This window comes from Monomorium pharaonis, chromosome 9, assembly GCF_013373865.1.
Source record: "Monomorium pharaonis isolate MP-MQ-018 chromosome 9, ASM1337386v2, whole genome shotgun sequence".
Taxonomy (NCBI): domain Eukaryota; kingdom Metazoa; phylum Arthropoda; class Insecta; order Hymenoptera; family Formicidae; genus Monomorium; species Monomorium pharaonis.
The window spans coordinates 11,470,182-11,497,245 of record NC_050475.1 but is presented as its reverse complement, the minus strand read 5'-3'; the positions used below and the strand labels follow the sequence as shown (position 1 = coordinate 11,497,245).

Sequence of the window (27,064 nt, the reverse complement as noted above, 5' to 3'; positions counted from 1 at the left end):
TTATCTTATCTAGTTATCTTACTGAATAAAAAAATTACGACTTAAAGTCTATATAAATTATTTAGATAATTCTATATTTAGATAAAGTTTTAATCGTTTGATTTAGACACGATAAAGAATGATAGAATGTTATGTTCGGCGAAATTACGAAATAATTTTTTCCTCTTTAAAATATCTCCAATTATATAGACAATGATAGAAAACTATTATAATATATAACTTATTTTTAATAAAAACGTATAATAGGGACAATTTCAGATTAATTTATATTAACTTTACATCATAATTTTTATATTTAGTAAGATAGCCAGATAAAATTATATAGGAAAGTATTCATATTCAGATAAAGTTTTAATTTAGATACGATAAAAAATGATAGAACTTTATGTCCAAAATGGTAATATATTTGATAGAAACGTATAAGGATAATTTCAGATTACTTTATATAGAGTCTTATAGACCTTGAATCGTGACGTTCATATTCAGTAAGATAACTAGATAAGATCATATAGGAAAGCACCTACATTCAGATAAGGTTTTAATCGTTTAATTCAGATACGATAAAGAACGATAGAACTTTATGTTCGCCGAAATTGTAATATATCTGATAGAAACGTATAGGAACAATTTCAGATTAATCCATATAGAGTTTTATAGATCTTGAGTCGTAACTTTCATATTCAATACGATAAGTAGATAAGATTATATAGAAAACTAGTCGTATTCAGATAAGCTTTTAATCGTTTAATTCAGATACGATAAAGAACGATAGAACTTTATGTTCGCCGAAATTGTAATATATCTGATAGAATCGTATAGGAACATTTTCAGATTAATCCATATAGAGTCTTATAGACCTTGAATTGTAACTTTTATATTCAGTATGTTGTAAGCCGATTACAACCGTACATATATCACAATTGCGAAACGCATCTTTCGAAAGACGCATAAGAATTCGCCGCGCTCACGGAAGTCCCCAGTAACTTCCGTGAGATTACAACATCGCGCTCGGAAGCAGTTCCGTATCTTCTTAGAAATAGGCCCTACGCTGCACAATCAAACCGCAAGGCTACGCTTAGCCTCGCGGAAGCTACCGACGCCCGGTTACTGGCCCTCGAAATTGCGCCAGAAACCACATATAAGCGCGACCATGCCGTGACCGAGCGGAGAGTAACATAACAACGTCCGAGCTACGTCGCGTACTACAAACCTTATTGTGAGTGATACTTGACACCGTCACAGCTGACTGTAAGCACCAAGCAAAGAAATAAAGACAACGAAAAAGCAAGTAAGAAGTGTTTTCTTTTTCTCATACATCGAGCCAAACTTTCGCTCTTTGGGTCCTAATCCCTAGGGCAGGACGAATTCCAACTACTTACGGGAAAGAATTCCCGAAACGAGCAAATGCTTACAACAAAATTGGTGGCAGCGGTGGGATTGAAGAAGCCGTAAGGATCAAGGAAGCCATAAAGAACAAGCTGACTGAGGAAGCTGAAACAGAACAAGGGACCAGCAAATCCAAAAACTCGAAGGAAGCACGGTCCTGCGAGAAGAAGACAAACCGACTGTAAGACGAGCTGAGACAACACCATCATGTTATTCAGTACGCGAGTGGAAAGATCTGTACCAACACGTCACTACACGGTGTTAAGTGCCCTTGAAGAACGAGCTTCTCTGTCGGGGGAAGGAACGGCCGGTCAGCCAACAAGAGGTGGACCACAACAAGAGGCGACGACTAGACGACTGTAGACTACGAGGAAAAACTGCACACCCTACTACAACGCTACAACGTACGGGTCAGTCCATCCAGCGAGCTAACCTACGACAACCGCCGTTCTACTAATGTAAATCAGAATTGTAAAAATTTTTTTTGCGTACTCGTAATGTCTTGTGCAACACGGCCGAAAAATAACGATACAGCGGAAACCCGATACCGCGCGAAAAAACGAAGCAACGCGAAGTTTATCCGCGAAAGAAAACGCCTGTTAAAAAAAAGTACGTGCCATTTAATAATACATTATCAGCGAGTAAAACTTTGATTCAAGTACGACGCTCTAGCACGTACACACGCGACCGCGATAAGACGCTTAGCCATGCATAATCCGACTCCACCGATAATACTCGGGAGACGACCGCGAGACATAAAGCAACCTTCGGGAGATTCAATAAATTCTCCGGAACACGAGGCAGTAGGCCTAACAGAAACCGCGTTACGCGAGATACGAGACGCGACGCAACACGCGCTACGTATTATAGGCGAACGCGGAACACACGTCGTCACCGAACGAGGGACCACAGCGGACGCACGCGAGTTTAGTTTGATAAGCGCTGAACGTAATACGACGCGTGAGCTAGACGGACGAAATCGAACCGACAATCGACTAACATCCAGTCCAACAACAATGGCTCACTCTCCCGCCGAAGCGTCCGAAAATATACCGCGAAATGAAGTCGACGCGGAAATATTACGACTTCATAATTCCCTGCATGAGGAAAATGACCATGCAGAAGTACGACCAGCACGAAGGATAAATCCAAACCTTCCGCCACAAAAAACCATGCTACTGCATGACGTAATGCACGAACTAGGCGACCTAAAATTACAATTAGGTCTAGGTAAAAGAGAACCGGGTTATCAACCAAAGACAGAAACACTCCTGAGACCCTAAATCTTCCACATTAGAAAATTTTATCGATTTAAATGGAAATAACAACCAAATAAAATGTTTGTTTCAACTTTGTATTCTTAATTAAAAATTAAATAACGAGGATATTTATATTTTTAATAAAATTAATCCTCGTGATAGACTTATAATACACGGAAAAAACATTATGGTAAAAATTACTATGGTAAGTAGTAAACGCGTGCCAAGGAGGAATTATGAAAATTTTTATTATGTTTTTCATCAAATTACGATAATATTTACACTACTTATATGATATAATTCTCTGAAATTTCTTCTTACAATTCATCGTTACTATCATAAATAATAAATCATACATAATTTTAATATAAAATTTTCTCCGTGTAGATTTACGAATATATGAATTTATTAAATGTTTGAAAACTTATAAACAATTTTATTTAATTCAAGAAAATTTTAATATGTAATGTGTGTGTGTGTGTGTGTGTGTGTGTGCGTGTGTGTGTGTGATGTATGTACGTACATACGCGTGAAAAGAATAATCACTTTGTAACAAAAAAATGATTATTCCTTAGTTTGCGATTTTATATTACTATTATTATTCATGCTGACTACTATACAATACACGCATACATAGAAAAATATGATTCTAGTTTTAAGAAAATCAATTCACTTTTAATTTTATTCTTTTTTCATAATTATCTTATCTTTAATGGTTGAAAAAAATATTCTGTTAATAATAAACACCTCACTTTACATAAAAAAAATAATGTTTAACATTTTTGTGTATGTGTACACACACACACACACACACACACACACACACACACACACACACACATACACACAAATTACACACCAAAAGTTTCTTGAATTAGATAAACAAATAAAAACAATTATTTTTATATGACGTACGCGTGCATGAGCAACGAGGGTTGTGTAACGTAAGTACCGTGAAGCAAAAAATAATTTTATAATTTTTATTTATCTTTTCCGTAAGAAAATGACAGCGCACCTATCATTTCCACACCACCTTGCGGTAGATAGCATAGTGCGTTTTTTTTATAGTGGTTTCCCCAATAGGCTTAATCCACTCTCATATTTTAATGCAAAAGTTGTTCGAAGTGATGTCCTCTCTTTCGCACGCTGAGCCCGGCTCTTCGAACAATATCACGCGTTGCACGATGCGCCATTTCTGGCGTAATAGTATTAAAAGCGTCAATTATAGCTTGACGCATTTCTTGTTCTGTGCCATTAGGCGCATATTCTACTAAACTTTTTACGTAACCCCATAGAAAAAAGTCTAATACGTTTAGATCCGGCGATCGTGGTGGCCACTTAATTATAGTAGCTATCATAATTTATATAATATATACAAAACAAACTAGTAAACCACCAAGGCCTAGTAAAGCAGGTTGTCATCTAAGAACAAAGCTGTAGGTGAAAACATCGCACCCTCGTTTTTTTATCTAACGGGGGAGGGATGTTGTAAGCCGATTACAACCGTACATTTATCACAATTGCGAAACGCATCTTTTGAAAGACGTTGCAAGAAGCACCTCTTTCGAAAGACGCACAAGAATCCGCCGCGCTCACGGAAGTCCCCAGTAAATTCCGTGAGATTACAACATCGCGCTCGGAAGCAGTTCCGTATCGTCCTAGAAATAGGCCCTACGCTGCACAATCAAACCGCAGTTCCGATGTCGAAACGCTTAGCCTCACGGAAGCTACCGACGTTCGGTCACTGGCACCTGAAATTGCGCCAGAAACCATCATATATAAGCGCGACCACGCCGTGACCGAGCGGAGTGTAACATAACAACATCCGAGCTACGTCGTGTACTACAAACCTTATCGCAAGTGATATTTGACACTGTCACAGCTGATTGTAAGCACCAAGCAAAGAAATAAAGATAACGAAAAAGCAAGTAAGAAGTGTTTTCTTTTTCTCATACATCGAGCCGAACCTTTACCCTTCGGGTCCTAACTCCTAGGGCAGGACGAATCCCAACTACTTACGGGAAAGAATTCCCGAAACGAGCAAACGCTCACAACAAGTACGATAAGTAGATAAGATCATATAGAAAAGTAGTCGTATTCAGATAAGGTTTTAATCGTTTAATTCAGATATGATAAGAAACGATAGAATTTTATAACTTTTCTATCTGGCAGGAAATCTAGTGTCCGATAGAAACGATAGATTCAGATAAAATCATATTAAATTTCTACCAAATTTCTATGTTTCTATCAGTTTTTATCATACCTTTTGAGCAGGGTGAATTAGGTCTCGTCTACAGAAGTCGATATCTTAAGATTTTTTACGATATCTTAAGATATTCTTGTAGGATATCCCAAGTGCTACTCATTGGAATATCTGTAGGATTGCCTTCGTCTATCTGGGACAATTTGGAATATTCTCAGGATAAAGTGTGCTGTGTGGGTTTATATTAATTGAGAGCGACACTTTTAACTTACGGATTTTTGTTCTACGCACAAAATACACGATATTGTAAAGTTTCAAGCAAATCGGTGAGAGGTAGCTCGTCTTCTTCAGTATTACCATTGATTTTAACATTTTAACATTGATTTAAAAACATAGAAATTTAGGTAATAATTTAAACCTCTACAATATTTATTTATTTATAGTTCAATACATATAATACAGATATTCGAATTTTACAGCCCAGAAGAATTTGAACAGCGTATAGATTCTGAATTGGCCGCACTGGATTCCTTACCCGTTGAAGAAAGCCGACTTCGACGATGTAGCATGATCTCGGAGGATTTGCTGGAGTTCTCGGACAACTTAATCGACTGTGGTGATACGTTGGATTTATGTCAAAACGTCTCGAAAGAAATGAGCATTGACGGGCAATCGAATAGCTTATCAAACACTATGATCGACAATTTACGCGAGAAGATCAGCGGCGAATCGAAGTGCTCTATAAAAAATATCGCTTCTAAGGTACAAGAGAACGTAGGAGTAGATCTAAGCCGAAATCCGACAGCGATTAGCAGTTCTTGTAAATCAGAAAACTGGAACAAAATGAATCCCTTGATAAGAACACAAATTCCATTTGTAAGAGCACAACAGACTCGGTTAAATTATTCCTCACAAACAAACGAAGAGATCCTGTCTAAATCTGAGATTTCTCACCGCGAAGAACCTCAAATGCATATTAACACAAGCGACAATTTTCATTCGATCGTTCCTACAAAAGTCTATTGTTTATCCAACGAAAAAGCATCTAGCAGTGACGTCGCTCAGAGCGATCTGTCGCGACAATCGGATCACGTCTCTTGCGAGGATTTGTTAGAGTTTGCTTGCGATGGACCGAATACGCGAAGAACACGTGGGCCCCGTAATGGAGAACAATCTGACGAAGTGCGAATCATGCTGAAGGTATTGCATGAACAGTCAACTCCCGAATCCTGCATTGCCGCGTTAAATGTTACCGAATGGGACGTTCTAGCAGCGATCAAACTAGAACGACTTCAAAATTTACTAAAAAAAGAGAACAATTTTGTCGGCCTCGAAGATTGCAAGGTGATGTTGAATCAATGTGGTGGTGACGTCGTTAAAGCAGTCGCGCTGCTGCGAAGCACGGACGACACCACCGCAGTTTAGTTTCCGATTTCAATATGTTATTAGTATACTCTGCAAATCATTACTTGCAGAGGACATATGAGAATTGATAGAAAAGTTTTTGCGGTATTCCCCGTTTTTTCTATAATGCTGCAATTTTTTTCTTTAATATCACAACGTCTTAAAATTTTTAAAGAAATACATATTCTATTTTTATACAAAAGTATCAAACTAATAAAATTGATAAAATTAAAAAAGTCAAACGTAATATAAAAAGTAAGTTTTTTGTATTTTTCAGTTTTATTTAATTTTTTTTACAGTTTGTGTATAGATTTGTCTTGTAATTGCTTCCACCATCAACGACGAAGAAGATAAGTTAATTTTAAATAAGAAATACAATCCCAAAACTCTTCAATCAACTTATTATTGATATAAGTAATAAGATTATTTCAGAATTGATGTAAATGCCGAAGATATATTTTGTAAGAAAAATCAACATTTGATTAAAAATCTTTTAATCAAATATTTAATGGACGGGCATATAATATAAATTTAAAAAATTTGAATTAGAATTGAAACATTGCATTAAGTTATAATTAATTAAAGTTTTCATGTGTTCTGAACGATAACTAAAAACTTTTTAAATAAATGTTTGTAAGATTGCATGTTTAGAAATATTTATGAATTATGCACACAAATATAGAATAAACAAACGTTTTATTTATTATTTTAATGTTAATATTGCAAGAGGATAATGTTTGACACATTTCATCTTATTGGATTAAAAAATTGCTAGATTAAATAATAATTAGTATATTTGAAAGATTAACAAATTTCTCGTTCAATTCGACGAACAATCTATCGATTGCAATCTCTTTTACATGTAAATTTTTATTGTGATAATTTGTTTAATAAAAATCCAGAATTTTTAATGACGAAGAGAAATGTAATCCATATGATTATGTTCCTCGTATATGAACATTCATAAAAAAGGAACCAAATAAATACGAAGAAATTTAGCTATTTATGTGACATATTTTTACAGATTTGAATAATGCCTTCTCTAAAAACATTTATTATATGTATACTATAAAATATATAAATTTACTTTTTGTGCATCTACATTATTTTGAACAGATATGTCATTTTATAATATATATAAAAAACTCGGAAATAATATGCAATTAAATCGTCGTTATTTGGTATATCGACGAAAGAATAATTATTTTATAATATTTATACTAGAAATCGCTGCTCAATAACAATTTTATAAAATTAATAAAGCATGTAATATAATGATAAGTGAAATTAGGAAGAAACTCGAGATTATAATACTAACTTGTAACAAGTATTGTTATTTTATAATCCTAATAAGAAATAACACTTAAGTCCAAAGATTACTTGTTCATGTCATCTTTTTATTAATTAATATTAGTCTTTAATTTTCAAGGATAATTTTCAAGGATGAATTACACATATAGTTGAAGTTACTTGTATCATCATATTATTAAATTATACATTTTGTAACTTTGGCTACATGGAATGATGGTTAAGGGGATCCGGGAGTGACAGAGTTACCGACATTTTTTTGGGAACTTGGATTTTCGAATTGGAGTAACAGAATGCAAAATCCTTTTACAGGATTAAAGTACGCACAAAAATGAAGGGGGCGATGTACAATTTGTTCTGATAAATAAAAAAAAATTGTTATTTATTAGTCACTTAACAACAATATTTGCTTCATACAAAAAATCTATAGTTTATATGTATAAAATAATCACGTCGCCCCCTAGAAAAAACTCTCAGGAATAATATCGTGCAATTAGAAATAAGATTAGAATCCTAGAAAAAAAGATTCGCATTCCGCAAATTGGAAATGAAAAAACGAAAATTTGGGTTATGTACACGTAAAAAGTCGATAAGTAAAGCAATATAAGAAACAATTTTTTCGTTTTCAATATAAAATCCAATTTATAGATTAATATTAATATGTGTACTTTAATTCTGGAAAAGGATTTCTAAATCTATACAAGAATTACATATGAAATCTCATAATGATGTGCACGAATGACTCTACATTATCGACCTCGATCAAATTTCAAAGGCACTCCTGGATCCCCTTAATGGTCTTTTATAAGTTAGTTTGGATTGTTTGCATTTGTAGTAAAAGACCTTTGTAAAATTTTAATAAATAGCGAGCTTTAAATGAATTATTTACAGCTTTGGTTGTGTTTGGAAACATCACTTGAGTGCCCTCACGTATTATTTTATCCTTGTTATTGAATATGAAACAAAGATAAAATGATACCCGAGAATACTCAAGCGACGTTTCCGAACGCAACTTTTGTACAATAAAATCATTTCTCAAAACAAATATGCGTACTGTTTATTTTGAATTATACGGATTGCGTAAGTAACGCGGAAGCAAAATGTAAAACAATTAATATCCGAACTAAGTGCATACAACGGTTTTAAATCGATTATTTGTAATTTGATATAGTTCCTCGAATTTTCTTTTACTATTGTAGCAATTTTTTATTAATTAACAGAGTAAGTAACAAAGTAAGTAACAAAAAGTACGTGAAATTTGATTTACTAATTGTGATACAGCGCATTTTAATGTTATAACAATTTTGCAACATTTCTGCAATTCTGAAATGTTCTATTGTATTGTGTGCTACATAAGATTTTATATATAATATTTTTTATATTGAATTTGATTTATTGTGTGTGTGCGCATACACATTTAAATATGCGTACAATGACACTTATAAACATATATTATATGGGCGTAACCAGAGAACGAGAAATTTTAGAATGTTCAAATTTTTTTGAAATTTTAAAAATCATATATATTTACGTAATACAATAACGGAAGATTGTTTAAATGGCACGTTCTTTATATAAATTCACAAAGACATTACTGTAAGTCCTGAAGATATGTTAAATTACTTTGGAAAAAATTGCATAATTTTCTAATTTCATAATTTTTATTGAATAATCTTTGTCTTGTTCATTCTCTTGTTTTAATTTAAATTTAGTTTAACATCACATTTTTAATGATATTTATTATAACAATATTTCTCATTACAAGAGATCTATTTGAATTTTTTAAAAATATTTTTCTACGAAAAATAAACAAATATTTTGTAATAATAAATAAATGTAATAATAGTAATAACAGTTATATTAAAAAATTATTTTTTAATTTATATGCTATAATAAAATTTATGCTATAATTTTTTGGTTATATTTTCTTTAGGGCAAAAATAAAAGTTATAATTTACAAAATCTAACATTTTTCCTATTTAAAATCGGGAATAAAAAGATACTTTAAACTTTAAAATACCTAAAAAAAAGTAATTTATTAAGACAGCAAAAAATTTCTATATGATAACAGAATTGATAATTTTGTCCCCTTCTTTGTCTTCCAAAAAAATGCTATATATACACATAATATATATATTACTTAATTTGTAAATTATATATATATATATATATATATATATATACAGTATCGGCCAAAATTATATCACCTTTAGGTTTTTAAGCATAACTTGTTTTAAAGTGTACGGATCTTTACCATATTATAATATGTTTTGATGTACAAGTATACCTTACTGAAGAAATAACTGTTTATCAATTTATTTGAAATTCTTAGAAGCAGAAATGTACGACTTTCAGAAAATTAATCAAAAATTTTTAAATTATGGTGCATTTTGTCAAATCTCATTACACTTCATGCACAAGACTGTTTACTATAAAATTTTTAACGTATTTGATGCACTTTGACAAAAGTTATACTTAAAAAATCTGGTTACACTTAAAAAAGGTGATATAATTCTGGCCGGTACTGTGTATGTATATATATATATATATATATATATATATATATATATATATATAGTACATGTTGGTCAACGCTCGTAAAAAGGTAGAAGGAATCGAGATGAACATAAAACTCCAATATTGTCTTTGGTTAGGTCTTGGGTTAGGTTCACCAATATCGAGGTATTAATTTTTCAAATTATGCGAATGAGAGCGCGCCGAGGGAAGAGCTCGATCCGTTCGAGCTATAACATCGAAGAAAAGATCTATCGTGAATGTAAGATAAGCTTTTATTAATTTATTGTTCACAATTACGATAGAAATTAATTAAATTTTTGCAGATCCTACACGCTAATATCTCGATTATTAGTGGACCTAACCCAAGACAATATTGGACTTTTATGTTCATCTCAATCCCTTCTACCTTTTTACGAGCGTTGACTAACATATTCAGGGACACCCTATATATATATATATATATATATATATATAAAATGTACAAATTAAGTAATTATATTAATATATTTATTGTATAACATTGCTATTTTATGTCGTATGAAAAGGCAAAGCATGTAAAAGCACATAAATTATTACTTTTCAATTATTATCTTCTCCATTACGATATTGATTTAGAATAAATTTTAATTTAAAAAAAGGAAGCACAACATACATTATTTTAATATGACAAAATTACTATTTCTTTTTAAATGTATTTTCTAAACGTGCATGTATTTCGAAGTTTTAAATAAGAATTAGTTTCGACTGAGATTCGTGCACGTGTTCTAAATGCAATCAATTTTTAATACGAGCAAGATATTCTGATTAGTATAATATTTTTATAACAACTATTAATTTTAACTGTAGTAAAATAAAGAAATATAATTACTTATTGTTATAGTACGTAATATCTCATAAAAACATGTTAATAAAAGTCAAAGACCGGAATAAAGTCAACGGAATAAAAAGTTGCACATCTTTGCATGTTCATTCGCATTATTTAACAAAGCTGAAGAACCGCAATCCACTGAAACGTAAAATGAAAAATCTCATATAGCACATAATATTTTAAAAAAGCATTAGCTTTATAACATTTCTGCAATTTATTATGAATATATTGCAATAATAATAAATTAATTCTCCGATTGATAAATGTTTTAAACATATAAATAATGTTAAGAACGCCTATTTGATCTGCAGTGGATCTTGAATATAATTTTTCTATTAATTTAATATTTTCAGTTTATAATCGTGCGTAAATAAATTTCATTAATTTTGAAACATAGTTACTAAGCTAAATATTGATGCTCAGAAGCATCTTTAAAATCGCCCCTTATCCGAAGAAACTGTAAATAATTTATTGCGAAAAATAATACCTTAGCCATTATTGCAGTGCTGCTACAATGAATGTTGAAACGAGACTATGCTCTAGTTTACACCGAGCACTTGGTACGCGTATCAAGTAGTGAATTTAAGTTGATCAGTCAATGATTAAACACATTCATTAGTTATTTACTATCTGATACGCGTACCAAGTGCTCGGTGTAAACTAGGCCTATATCGTATCCTGTGCTGTATGGGAAGTAACGTTAAGATTAGCGATTATAATATATACCTTTGTATGCGTGTTTCCGCCTGTGTATTCAAGTAATGTACTTATAGTGGCAACAATCAGCGATATTCTTACAAATATTACTTTGTAATAATACTTATTATTTATGTAAATTTATGTAAAATCGCAATTAAGTGCGAATATGTGCAAGGTATTAATTTATAATGGATTAAGTAAGACCTTGAGAATAATAATAAAACTAATATTGATAATATCTATAATATAAATAATAATTACAATGCTTTTCAGTATTTTTCTCAGTGAAAGAGGAAAAATGCATTAAATAATTTAATTGTTTGGCATAAGCGATTAGTAATTTGTAATTTAAGTTATATCTTGATTCAAATAATTTTTGTGCAGAATTATTGTATTAAATTAGACTATTTTGGAATTAAAATGAATAACTCCATAGTGTCGTGCATTGTGTAAAAAATTCATAACAGAATGAAATCTGCAATTGATTAGAGCCATTTTAGATTTGATTTCATATATTTAAGGATTTTACAAAATACAAATTTTATACTATTATTTTGAACAAAGTTCAGCGTTAAAAATGATTGGCCGTTCACTTAGGAAGCAAAAGGGTTTGACTATTTCCGCTTGATTAGAGATAAGTGGAATCATTTTGATACACAATTTTTGTAAGACAAAACACGACATAGTTTTTGTACATTTCTACATATGCGCGAAAATATAAAGATTCTTTTTATACATGCTGTATTCGCAATAATATATATACATATTAATAAATATTGTCTAATTTTATTTATCCTTCTTATTTACTCTTTTTCTTACTGTTGTGTCGGTAAGATCTGGACGGGGAATTCTTCCCGGACGAGATCGGTGATTCGTCCGCCTTAGGGGTTAGGACCTGAAGGGTGAAGATACAGCTCGAGATTATGAATCAAAATTGCTTCTTACTTGATTAATTCTCAGTCTTTATTCTTCTGCTCTGCGCTTACAATCAGCTGTTGGCGCGTAGAGGTGTCGTGACGTTCACGATAAAGTCCCTACGATAGCGCGTAGTAAACTGTTATATTCTTTCCGCTCGATCACTGTGCGTATTGCCTTATGCAGGATCTACAATGGAAGTAGTAGTAAGGTTGTCAGTAAAAACTGACTATTATAGTTGAATGTGAAAAGAATAATCGAATATAATTGGTCAACTTTTATGGTTTGCGGCTTACAACCTTATTATTACTGCCATTGTAGACCCTGTATTATATAGATCGATGATCTATTAGCGCAGCGCGAATTTGGGAACCCAGTGACCGGATGCGTTGGGCAATTTCTGTGAAGTTAGGCGTTTCGAAATTAATACGCAATAGCCTCGCGGTTTTACTTGTGTCGTCTAAAAAAGGTACAAATTCAATTGGGACGCTAAAAGCCAGCGTTGAACGTCATCACGTGACGTCACTTTGATGCTAGCGTCAAGAAGAAGTTGGATCGTACCAACTTCAAGCGTCAAGCAGCATCGAGCAGTGTCAAGCAGTATATACAAGAAAAATTGAAAATAAGGGCTGAAACGATGACGGGAAATATGGCATGATAAATCCATGCGTATTGCATTCTTGGAATATTGGTTTTATCCAATATCGTTTTTTACGATAATTTTTCCGTTTTTGCAGTTTATAAATACACTAGCTTTTTCGCCCGCGTGAAGATCTTGTTTCTCTCATTGGCAAATGGAGTCAAAATTTAGCAACTTTTCCGGGGATGGATATTAAGGGCTCAAAATTTCCCTAAAAAGGGTGTTTAAAAAATGATAGGCCAAAATATACATATGAATGATTGTAGTTTTTATACCCGCGAAGTACTTCGTTATTTGTGGTACAATTTTGTACATAGACAAAGTTTTATTGAATTTAGGATTATGGGAGTTAGATGTGTGGGAAAAAGACTTAAATACTGAATACAGTTATTTATTATATATTGTACGAAAATATATAAAAGGGCTGAATTGGACACCAGTGGCATTAAGATCGGACCACAAATGACGAAGTACTCGGCGGACATAAAGATTTTGTGACTTATATATTTAAGCCGGGTCTACAATGAGTCGCTAGTCGATAATCTGTAGTCTTAAGTCACAATCTTAAGTCGGTTCGAGGTTGGAAAGGCTATCGGTGAGTCTGAATCGGTGAATCGGTAAAGTTGGCCAACAGCCAACTTCTAAGACTACAGACACCGAATTTCGTACGACTGGCCAATCATATGCTTTGTATCGGCTCGTTGCCAGTATTGCTCTTTGCAAAGCGACTCATTGTGGATGTGAAAAATTATAGAATCACTGACTTAGGTTAAGACTTATGACTACCGACTACTGACTCATTATAGATCCGGCTATAGACTTGCGCGGGCGAAAAAGTTCTTGCTTCTTTTCCTGACTTTTTTTTGAGGATAGGAGGAAATGCATTTACGCACTCCCGTCTCGTTTACCGTATGACTGGGTTATGTGGGACTCCCAAGGTTCTTTGTTTTGCTGTTGATTCTTAGTTTTTTTTTTCAGGATTTAGCTGCGATCTGCAGCTTTCGACTACCTAAAATCCCCTCCCTTTATCTTATCTCCTTTTCTTTTTTCTTTTCTTTTTTTCTCTAAGATATACTTCTTTTCCCATACTAGCTCTTTTATAATTACACTTTTATTGTTCCTTTTTTTCTTGTTTCTACATTTGACTCTTTTTTAATTTTTTAAAATTTCCTTTTAAAAATTTTTTTGTTCCCTTTTTTCTTTTTTTTTTAAATAGTTTAATTTATAATATCTTTATATATATATATATATATATATGTTTTGTAAAATCTTTTTCACTTTTTTTAATGAGTTTTCCCTGATTCTTTTTTCCCCCAAATTTAATTTTTACATTTTTTTTGGTTGCTTTCTTTTTTTCTTTTATTTTCCCCGCACATACTCTATTCTTTTTTCTTTTCTTCTGCTGCTTTTTCTTTTTTTTTTAATTTTTTGCTTTCTTCCAATGTAGATTGTACTTTAATTATCTTAATATTTTACATTCTTTCTTTCTTTTCTCTTTTTTTTCTTTATAAAACTTTTATATATTACATTTTTTGTATAATATCTTTTACATTTTTCTTTGAGATGTCCTTGTTTGTTGGTTTCATTAACTTTATTTTTACATTTTCTTTTTTCGTTGCTCTTGAGAATGCTACATTAAAGTTGCCCATGTGCAAATACTGATTGTGTTTTCCTCTCTTCCATTCTAAACATTTCTAAAAATTCACTTTCTTAAACATCAAATTCAATTCTTTCTAAAATGGCATTAGACATATGAAACTATCTACTAATATACTTAATTTATTTTTCTTTTATTTTCGTATATTAATAACTATATTCAATAATTAAAACCTTTTCTCACACATCTAATTCCCAAAATTATAAATTCAATAAAACTTTTTCTATATGTGTTTGTGTGTTTGTGTGTGTGTATGCTTTTTCTTGTATGCATCTTCCTAAAACAACACTCCTTAAAAACTATGTTGGTGTATGAGTTAAATCCTAATTTGTAACTTTTTTTTTTTTTGAAAAATTTGTGCCATTAGCCTTTCCTGAAAAAATGTTAAATTTTAACACCAGTTGCAAGAGGATCGGACCACAAATAACGGAGTAGTTTGTGGGCATAAAGACTTCAGTCATACATACGTATATTTTTGCCTATCATTTTTGAAACATTCTGTATTTGAATAATTCAAGCCCATTGTAGCCATTCCTGAAAAAATTTGGAATAAAATGAGACTATTTGCAAGAAATTCGGGTTACAAATGACGATGTTGTTCGCGGTTATACAGACAAACGCTTATCCGTTACTAATCAATATCCCAAGCAACACATATTAGTCAAGATGACATCAAACTGACATCAACTTGAGGTCAAATAAAATAAAGTCATTTTGACATCAATCAGTCCCTCAATATTGACCAGTTTTTGATGTCATTTGGACGTCACAATGACATCACATTGACTATTTTATATGAATTTATACATACCCTGGCGAAAATGTAAAATCGGAGTGTAAGTCGAATGTAAAGAGAGAGTAATAGAAGCATTAACAAATTACCTTTCCACGAAGCGTAAATTGAAACATTGAAATGTAAAAGAAGCGTTAACACTTCTTTTACATTTCATTGTTTCAATTTACGTTTCATAGAAAATTTGTTAACGCTTCTATTACTCTCTCCTTACATTCGACTTAAGCTCCGTTTTTACATTTTCACCAGGATAAACTTATATAGCTTCTATAATTGTAGTCATAAAGAAAATTTTAATAAAAATTTATAATAAAAATGCAATTGAATTATTATTATTGTCTAATATATCGACATCGACATCTTTTTTATAATCACTTTTTTGTAACAAACAATTAAATGAGTTATGTAAATATAACTTAAAATTGACCAAGGAACCGATTGCCTAACTTTATTATTTGTTAATTAATAAATATTATTTTAATCATTTATTTTATTTATAATTAATATTAAAACAATATTGATTATATTATTTTATTAAATTAAATAAAATTAATTTTTATTTAAATTTAAATTAATATTTATGGTAAATTAATATAAATATTTATTAATTTTTTATTAATAAATATTAATTTAAAAACATGTTAATTGTAGTTATATATATATATATAGACTTTATTGTGTCCCAATATGGGGTTACAAGGCGCTTTTTCCACGGAGCGTTCCCGAACCGTTCACAGTTGTATCCTCTCTACTCCCGAACCGACCTGGCCATTTGCGACCCTTACATTCTAACACCCTCCCCCCCTCGCACGCCCTTATCCCCTTTTCCCCACCCCCTAATCCCACTCTCTCCTCTCTTTTGCCCCTTCTTCATTGTCCTTTTTCCATTCATCTCTCTTCATCTCTGCTCTCTTCCTTCTACTTCTCCTCCTTGATTTCCTCTTTCCGTTTTTCATCAAGGGGCCTCTCCTCCTCTCCTCTTTCTCCTGTCTCCCTCTGCTCTCTCCGCCTCTTCGTCTCTTTCCCCTCATGCTTTCTCGCCGTCTCTCCTTCTTTCCTGCCTCTCCTCCTAAGACAATCAATTAAATCATTATTCTCCTTCCACCTCTCATTCTTCCCAACTTGCCGTCTCTCTGTCATCTCTCTACTTTCCGTGCTGTTGAGCCCCCCCGATTCCTTACGCTCTTCTCTGCTCTTTTCACTCTCCTGCTCCTCTTAACCTCCCCTCCTTGTCTCTCCCTCTCCCTCTCTGATCTCCTCGGCTCCTCTCTCTTCCATCTGTTTGACCGTTCTTCTCTTTCACTAGCAAGCCGTTTATCCATACATTCATACTCCTCTACATATCAGCCATACATATAAAGATATAACATATATAAAATATATAATACAACACAGGAACAAAATATACAATAACAAGACAAACACAATTGTAAACGAAACGGAAGTCCACCTGTCCCCCAACTTCTTCCCTATCAATATCTCATTATAATATATTACATGTCTAATCTCCTCCTACCAACCTGGCCCTTGAGCAGCCCCACAGACGTATACCCCTCCTCCCCTCCACGGACCCTCCATACCTCTTTCTCCCTCTCTCCCCTTCCTTATCCTTCTTTATCCCCTCTCGCTCCCTTCTCCAAATGCCTTCACTGCCGCTTCCAAGTTAATTCCTCTCTGCTCCCCTCTCATTCCATCTAACTGTCCTCTCCCGAACTCCAATTCTTCTGGCTCCGTCATCCTCCGCCTCCTCCTCTACCCTCTGTCTCTCCTCTCTCCAGTTTCTGTTCCTGTTCTCACCTCCTTTTTAACTCCTACCTATAACCAAAAACAACTCTTATTTTCCTTCTTGCAATCCGCCTATCCTCCTCTTCCCCCTCCTCCTCCCTGTCACTTCCTCCCTCCTCCTTGCCGTCTCTTCCTGTCCTCCTTGTCTCTGCTTCCTTCCCCCCACCAGTCTCCATCGTCCCTCCACTCCGCTCCCTCTCTACACCGACTTTCTTTGCTCCTTGTTCCCTTTCCGCCTCTTCTCCGCTTGTCTCCATCCGACCGTCTTTTCTTCCCCTCTGCTTCCTCTTCTTTCTCCCTGGCCGCTTCTCCATACCTTTCTTCCCCTCTTTTCTTCCTCGTCTGGATCCAAGTCCTCTTCTCCCGTCTGCCACCTCTCCAGTCTCGCCTCCAGACTTCTAAATCTTTTCCTAACCTCTTTTAACCCTTTTGGCATTTTCACTCTGTTTTCTTACTTCTCTTCCAATCTCTTCTATCCTCCTCTCGACCGCACTTTTTTCCCTCACTCTGTCCTTTTCCGTCTCCTTCATTATCCCATTCTCTTCTCCTCATTATTACATTTCATCTCTGTCTCTATTTTCACCTCATCTGCTTTCTCTCACTCTGCTATTACTGTTTCTGCGTCGGCTATCTTTTCCTTCGACGGACCACGTGCTGTGAGAATCTGCGTTCCCAAAGCTCGCTACCGTCTGCCGCCTCACTCCTGCCAACCTGTTTTCCACCATCTTCTCCATCCGCGCCATCTCTCCTCTCCTCGTCATCTTCCTCGTTCCCGTCTTCATCTCTTGCCAACCGGCTTTTCCTTTCTTCTCAGCGCCCTCTCACTGTCCTCTTCTTCTCCACGGCTACTTCACTCCACATTCTTTCCTCTCATCTCCCAAACTCCACCACGATATCTTTTCATATCTTTTCTTTTCCGCCGTCCTCCTGCTTCCCTCCAATCGCCCGACCACCACTCGTCCTCTTCTACCCGAATTTTCACTTTCCTACTCTCCCTCTCACCTCCATTATCACTTCACTGCTCCTTACTTTGGAGCTTCCAAATTCACACCCGTTCTCACCGACGCCATTATTCTTCTCTTAATTGTAGTTATATAATACACACTTTGCGTCAAATTTATAATAAATTATAAAAATTTTAATGCGCCATAGTATATTAAATTATTGCTTAAACTGATTAGTTTAATAAATACATCTTTTAACATGATATTACAATTTTATTTGCAACATTTTTGTAAAACTGATACTTTTTAAGACATTTTTAAAACTTGATCTACGTATAGAGATGAGAAGATAAAGTCAAATTAACCAAGTTAAAATGATGTTATGTCAACCTCATAATACCGTTTAATTATTTACAGATATCACTTTACCTATATGAATTTATGCAAATAATGCATTTACATACCAAATATAATTGAAATAAATACAAAAGCATGAGGTCAAAATACAATCAAGTTAAAGTCATTTTGAATTAATGACGAATTTCGAATTAATTTGATGTCTTTTTGACATCAACTTGACTAATATGTGTTGCTTGGGTATATAGACAATTTTTGAAAAACTCTGTATTTCGAAAAACCAAACCTATAGCAGCAATTCTCGTAAAATTTGTAATAAAATAAGATCTTTTGCATTAGAATTAGACCACAAATGACGGAGTAGTTCGCGGGAATACAGTCTTCAATCATTCATACGTATATTTTGGTCTTTCATTTTTGAAACACCCTGTTTTTTTTTTAATTTGAACCCATAGAAACCTTCTCCAGAAAAAATGACGAAGTAGTTCGCGGGAGTGAGGCCCGATTGCGCACATAAGCGATTGGACACAGACCCGATTGGACACGGACCCGATTGCACACGGACCCGATTGCACACCGATCCGATTGCACACGGACCCGATTGCGCACCGACCCGTTTGCACACGGACCAGATTGCGCACCAACCCGATTGCACATGACCCATTTACACATGGACCCGATTGCGCACCGATCTGTTTGCACACGGACCGGATTACACACGATACGATTCCGCATCGCAAAATAATGCAAAAACAACCTAGATAGCACAGAAAATTTAGCATAAACTTTCATAAATATTTTACAAATTTATTTTTAAAAAACATTTTTTTAAAATTATATAATCATTTTTCAAACTATTTAGAAATAATACAAAAATTATTATTAACAATATATAAAATATATTTTTAAAATGTACTGAAAAATATTTATGGTATATAAACTTGAAATATTTTTTATATTTTTGGATTATAATAGCATAAATATTTATTTTTAACATTTTCATAAATATTTATCATAATTTTTTTATACCTGACAAACTCAGACATAAAAATACGTACAAAATATTTATTATAAGTATTTTTCTTTCTTAAGCCGGGTCTACAATGAGTCGCTAGTCGTTAATCTGTAGTCTTAAGTTGCAATCTTAAGTCGATTCGAGGTTGGAAGGCTATCGGTGAGTCTGAATCGGTGAATCGATAAAGTTGGCCAACAGTCAACTTCTAAGACTACAGACACCGAATTTCGTACAACTGGCCAATCATATGCTTTGTCAGTATCGGCTCGTTGCCAGTATTGCTCTTTGCAAAGCGACTCATTGTGGATGTGAAAAATTATAGAATCACCGACTTAGGTTAAGACTTATGATGAATTGACTTCTTTTGATCAAGATTATCCCTCTGAATCCAATGATAAAGAGTTACCACACAAACAGCCTCCTCTGAGGCGCAGATTGACTGAGGAGGAAGAGTCACTTCCTATAAGTGCACTCCCAAAAATTTCTGAGGATTCTCCTTCTCCCTCCTCCTCCCACACGATCGTCAACAATTCGCAAGATGCAGAAGTCGTTCCAGAGAAAACGCTACCATTAAATTTGGAATCACTGGATTTCCACCGGCTTCGCGCGCCCGACGATGAGAGCATGGACACCGCATTATCAGACGACGGAGACGAAGACTTCAACCACGAAGAGCATTCAGCAGAAGACTTTTCCGAACATGAAGACGTCGACCGCATGGAAAATACAAACAGATGCAGATTCAAAGAAATGAACACACCACTACTGCAGCAGAAAGACAACATAGTCGTCATGGTCACCGGAGACCAACGACCACTTGACAGCGGAGCTCACGAATTCTACACGGTAGGAAAATTGCCGCCTCTAAATAACTTAATGATCGGACGAGCACGAGTATTCCCTTCCTCGTTTCATAATCGTTACATTATCGTATTGCCTGTAAAAGAAAGACGAAGTATTAATAATCTGAAAGAGTGCTTCATATCACTACTCGACGTAGACAACGAATTAAATCTACTCGTTGAGCATACGTAGAACAAACAAGATAGACACATTCGAGTGGAAAGAGATCCTATTGTTCTTGCGAATCAACTTCCAAGAGCGCAAAATAACAATTACAATATGCAACGGGACAGTTATAGTCCCACCAGTGGAAGATTGTCAAGAAATAATCAGAGAAAACCACGAGTCAGCCACCGGACACAAAGGAGTAACTAAAACTTACTGACGTATCTGCAAACGTTATATGTGGCTCAATCTAAAACGACAGATACAAGATTTTATAAGGCAATGTCGCATATGTCAATTGAAGAAGTTAGTAAGGAGAAAGACGCGACAGCCTATGACGCTGACCGACACATCGGGTCGAGCATTCAACAAAGTCGCACTCGACATCGTCGGCCCCCTGAAAACTACCTCGCGGAAATTCATATCTGCTCACTATGCAAGATCTCCTAATGAAATATTCTATATACGCTCCGATTAGCGACTGTAGAGCAGAAACTACAGCCATAGCATTTACGAATCACTTTATTTGCCGATTCGAATGCCCAAGGAGTATACTGACCGACCAAGGAACGAATTTCACTAGTCAGCTTATGCGTACAGTAACAAGAAAATTCAGAATAAAACATTTTCGAACAACCGCCTTTCATCCACAGTCTAACGTATCGTTAGAACGCTCATACCATGTTCTTATGGAGTACCTGAAATGTTTCGTCAACAAGGAAGGAAATTGGGACGAATTAATTGAAAGATGTTGCTTCTCCCATAACACTGCAATTCACGAGGGCACCGGATTTACGCCGCACGAGCTTATCTTCGGGACGCCCGCTAGAATTCCACCCGGAATCAACCAAGAGGAGGAGCTGAAAACCTACGAGAACCTACGAGAACTATCTGACAAATCTGTTCACTACAATCTCAAACTTGCAACGAGTTGCTAAAAATAATTTACAAAAAGCTAAAGAAAAATCAAAATCATATTACGATAATAAAATTAATCTCGAGACCTTTACTACCGGCGATAGCGCATTCTTATTAAACGAGCCTAAAACCGGTTAATTCGCGCAAGAATACACGGGACCATATCGCATAATCGAAGTAGAAGACAATGGAAATATTAAAATTAGACTAAAGGAGAGACCGCACTCGCATAGTGCACCCTAACAAATTAAAAAGAGCTCGCTAACCACGACCCGGGATGAACCACCGTTACTAAAGATAGTGGATTTCGTTCTTAACCCGACTCGTTCAGCAAGCTCGGTTAAATAAAACAAATGCGATGAATTGTGTGTCAAGCAAAACGCATGCGATCTCACCGCAATCAAATTTTCCTTTTTTTTCGCTATAATTTACCCTTTCAGTTACTTAGTTAAGCACCAACAAAGTGGTGACAGCGATAATTTACCTTTTTTTTTGTTACTCACAATTAATTCCCACATAGAAATTGGCATTCAACCACCAAGTGGTTGGACACCATTGGACACCAAGTGGATGTCCAATGGACGTCCATTAAACCTCCATAGATCCATGGGACGTCTATGTCCATGGTGGAAGTCAGATGGACGTCCATTAGAGGTCTAGTAAACTTCCTTAGCTCCATTGGAGGTTTACCTCCATGGCGGAAGTTAGATAAACGTCCATTAGGGATCCAGTAAACTTCCATGGCTCCATTGAAGGTTTACCTCCATGGCGGAAGTTAGACAGACGTCCATTAGGGATCCATTAAACATCCATAGCTCCATTGGATGTTTTCTTCTATAGTGAAAGTTGGATGTCTATTAGGGATCCACTAAACTTCCATAGCTCTATAGAACATTATTTCCGTGATGGAAGTTAGACAGACGTCTATTAAGGATCCATTAAACTTCCATAGCTGTATGGAACATTTATTTTCATGGTAGAAGTTACCCAGACAACACGCTTGTCAGAATGAAAACTTTAAGAGAACTTTTTTAATAAAACATGTAGATATCGTGGAAATAATGTCCAAATGGTAACATTTATCAGAGACGTCTACTAACAGAGGTCTTTGAGATATCTCATGGAAGAGTTTCATTTAAGTTTCTTGAAAATGTTATCCTTATGATATCACAGCTAAATGATATCAGCTTAATGTCTCATAAAAGATATCACAATGCTGTCCGATTTTTGAGCCGTCCATGCGCGTTGTAGTTGACTCAGAAATCAGACAACACTATAACATCCCGAATGAGAGATCCATTTGATATTTAAAAAAATTATCGTAAAGATAATGTTTCCAAAAATAACGGTTTGTCTACAATTACTGCGCACAAAAAAATGCACAAAATCTAAATTTATCATGCACTGAACAAAAACAAAATAATAAATGTATTATTCAATTTTTCTTAGAATATATAATCTATATAGTTAAAACCATCTAACCATTTGAACGCTTCAAAGTATTAATGCTAAATAGATCGCAATTTCCATCAAATTATTAAGGTTATGGAAAAAGATAAATTTAACAATGAAATTAATAAGTAAATAAATTAATGCTATTTATTTTTAATGTTTTGCAAAATTTAATTGCTTTTATAAAAAATAATATAATTGCGTCAGTTTATAACATATATGTATATGTAGACAATAACAAGTACCCATATCGATGAGTCAAATTGGCATAGCAGATAGAGTACAAGGTTTGTAATCCTAAGGTCCCGGGTTCAAAACCAGAGGCAAGTAAGAATAAAATAAAATAATATAATTTAAATTTAATTAATTAATAAAAATTTGTCTTAAATTTAGTATGTACTGTTGATAAAAATAATTTAAAAGAAATAAAATTTTTATTTTTAATTTTTATTTTGTCAATCATCTATCGAGGCTCCGCGAAGCCTCTATTAATGATCCACGAAACGTCCGTAAGTCATCCATCGAGGCTCCGTGAAGCCTCTGTTAATGATCCACCCTGCTCAAAAAATCCGATAGAATCAGATAAGAAAAAGTTCTATCTAATTGAATCGTGTTTTTGGTTCGTAAATATTAGATCGGTTATCTGAAATATACGATAGGCTTTCTATATTTCTGTATCGTATTTTTCATATAGTTACCTATCGGTTTTAATCAATTTCTATCGTCATTTTTTATATAAATTAATCGTGTTCTATCGTGTTTTTGGTTCGTAAATATTAGATCGATTATTTGAAATATACGATAGGCTTTCTATATTTCTGTATCGTATTTTTCATATAGTTACCTATCGGTTTTAATCAATTTCTATCGTTATGTTTTATATAAATTAATCGTATTCTATCGTGTTTTTGGTTCGTAAATATTAGATTAATTATCTGAAATATACGATAGGCTTTCTATATTTCTGTATCGTATTTTTCGTATAGATTATCTATCGTTTTTAATCAATTTCTATCGTCATGTTTTATATAAATTAATCGTATTCTATCGTGTTTTTGGTTTGCAAATATTAGATTGCTGATCTGAGCCTTATGATAGACTTTTTATCTTTCTGTATAATATTTTTCGTATAGATTACCTATCGTAAATCTAGGTTAAAAAATGTAAATGTTTTACTTTTCTTGTACAGAATCGTTTACTCAATTAAAATGAGTAAATTATAAAAGTAATGTGGCAGTCGTCTTCCACATCGTCCTCTCGTAGCGAAAGAAACTGATTATTGCTTGTCTTAATCGTGTTGCGGGTGGTCTTTATATAGCGGGTCGGCTGCATTTGACTCACGAGAGAGTAATCGCCTACCAGCCTATCGGCGGCGCCGCGTACTAACTAAAAAGTTGGATAGAAAATGATAGAAACATATAGAAATTTGATAGAAAATTTATAAAATTCTATCGTTCTTTATCGTATCTCAATTAAACGATTAAAACTTTATCTGAATATGGATACTTCCCTATATAATCTTACCTAATTATCTTACTGAATAGAAAAATTACGATTTAAAGTCTATACAAATTAATCTAAAATTGTCTCTATATGTTTCTATCAAATATATGTTATGGAACAATAATCGTTTTCTATCGTTGTCTTTATAATAGGAGATATTTCAAGGAGGAACAATTATCACAAGCACACAAAAAAAGTGATCCGGCGGACCAGACTAGTCAATCCTTATGTATTTTGACTCACTGAATCCGAATTCAAGATCAGAATTACTAAATTTGCTCATTTTTTCTAACCTCAAAAAAACTTTTTTTTAATGTTGGTCCGGCGGACCAAAGTAGTCTATCCTTATGTATTTTGACCCGCTGAATCCAAATCCAAGGTCAGAATTATTAAATTTGCTCATTTTTTCTAACCTCAAAAAAAATTTTTTTTAATGTTGGTCTGGCGGACCAGAGTAGTTTATCCTTATGTATTTTGACCCGCTGAATCGAAATTCAAGGTCAGAATTACTAAATTGGCTTATTTTTTTCTAACCTCAAAAAAACACCTTGTAAAAGCAGCTTAGATCTTAAATGTATAATTCAGAGCGTGCAAGCTTGCGTAAGCACATTATCCGGGGAAAATTCAATACTTATAACAAGTCTGAGCTTCTGTGAATGAATAGTGTAGAAAATTCACTCCCTTTTCCTATTATATTTAACTCTTTTATTCTGACCTTGGATTTGGATTCAGCGGGTCAAAATACATAAGGATTGACTGATTATATAGTCTGGTCCGCCAGACCAACATTTAAAAAAAATTTTTTTTTGAGATTAAGAAATGCAAGCTAAGAATGCAAGCTAAGAAAGCAAGGAAATGCAAGCTTTTTTTTGTGTGTCTGTGTTATTTTATAATTCCGCCGGACAGAACATTCTGTTGTTCTTTATGGTATCCGAATTAAACGATTAAAACTTTATCTGAATATGGATACTTTTCTATATTATCTTATCTGGTTATCTTATTGAATAAAAAAATTACGACTTAAAGTCTATATAAATTATTCAGATAAAGTTTTAATCGTTTGATTCAGACACGATAAAGAATGATAAAATGTTATGTTCGGCAAAATTGCAAAATAATTTTTCCCTGTTTAAAATATCTCCAATTATATAGACAATGATAGAAAACTATTATAGTATATAACATATTTTTAATAAAAACGTATAGGGACAATTTCAGATTAATTTATATAGACTTTACGTCATAATTTTTATATTCAGTAAGATAGCCAGATAAATTGTATAGGAAAGTACTCATATTCAGATAAAGATTTAATCGTTTAATTTAGGTACGATAAAATATGATAGAACTTTATGTCCGCCGAAATGGTAATATATTTGATAGAAACATATAGGAACAATTTCAGATTAATTTATATAGAGTTTTATAGACCTTAAATTGTAAATTTCATATTTAGTACGATAAGTAGATAAGATCATATAGAAAAATAATCGTATTCAGATAAAGTTTTAATCGTTTATTTCAGATACGATAAGAAACGATAGAATTTTATGTCCGCCGAAATTGGAATACATCTGATAGAAACGTATAGGAACAATTTCAGATTAATTCATATAGAGTCTTATAGACCTTGAATCGTAAATTTCATATTCAAAACGATAAGTAGATAGGATCATATATAAAAGTAGTCGTATTCAGATAAAGTTTTAATCGTTTATTTCAGATACGATAAGAAACGATAGAACTTTATGTCCGCCGAAATTGGAATACATCTGATAGAAACGTATAGGAACAATTTCAGATTAATTCATATAGAGTCTTATAGACCTTGAATCGTAATTTTCATATTTAGTACGATAAGTAGATAGGATCATATAGAAAAGTAGTCGTATTCAGATAAAGTTTTAATCGTTTATTTCAGATACGATAAGAAACGATAGAATTTTATAACTTTTCTATCTGGCAGGAAATCTGGAGTCCGATAGAAACGATAAATTCAGATAAAATCATATTAAATTTCTATCAAATTTCTATATGTTTGTATCAGTTTCTATCGTACTTTTTGAACAGGGCACACAACGTCTAATAGACCTCTTTGACGACTTCTATTGAAGGTCTAATAGACGTCCACAGTGCGGAACTGTGGATTTCTAATGGCTCTATACCGGATGTCTAATGGACGTCCACTGGAAGTTTAAACTTCCATGGCAGACGTCCATTAGACGTCTACTGGAGGTTTTATTTCTATGTGGGCTGTCACACCAATGATTTTCTTTATTTCCTTTTACAATTTTCTCCATCTTTTATTTATTGTAATTCCTTCGAGATCTCGTAGCAAAATCTAAAACAAAGCTAAGATCAAAATGTTTTCAAAGAAAAGTTTACCTGTATAATCTTTATACAGGTTAAGTTTTCTCTTGATAATATACAGGG

The 27,064-nt window shown here is 33.7% G+C and overlaps 2 protein-coding genes across 2 annotated transcripts in view; one reads left to right on the top strand and one right to left on the bottom strand.

Moving 5' to 3' along the window:
- LOC105828249 (activated Cdc42 kinase-like) overlaps positions 1-6,638 on the top strand; it is a 32,958-nt gene extending 26,320 nt beyond the window's left edge. Inside the window, exon 2 of the mRNA XM_036291792.1 lies at positions 5,328-6,638. Coding sequence (XP_036147685.1) covers positions 5,328-6,273 — 946 coding nt within the window. The 3' untranslated portion in view covers positions 6,274-6,638. The remainder of the gene's footprint in view (positions 1-5,327) is intronic.
- LOC105831628 (activated Cdc42 kinase-like) overlaps positions 1-27,064 on the bottom strand; it is a 255,483-nt gene that overhangs the window by 88,484 nt on the left and 139,935 nt on the right. The window lies entirely within an intron of this gene.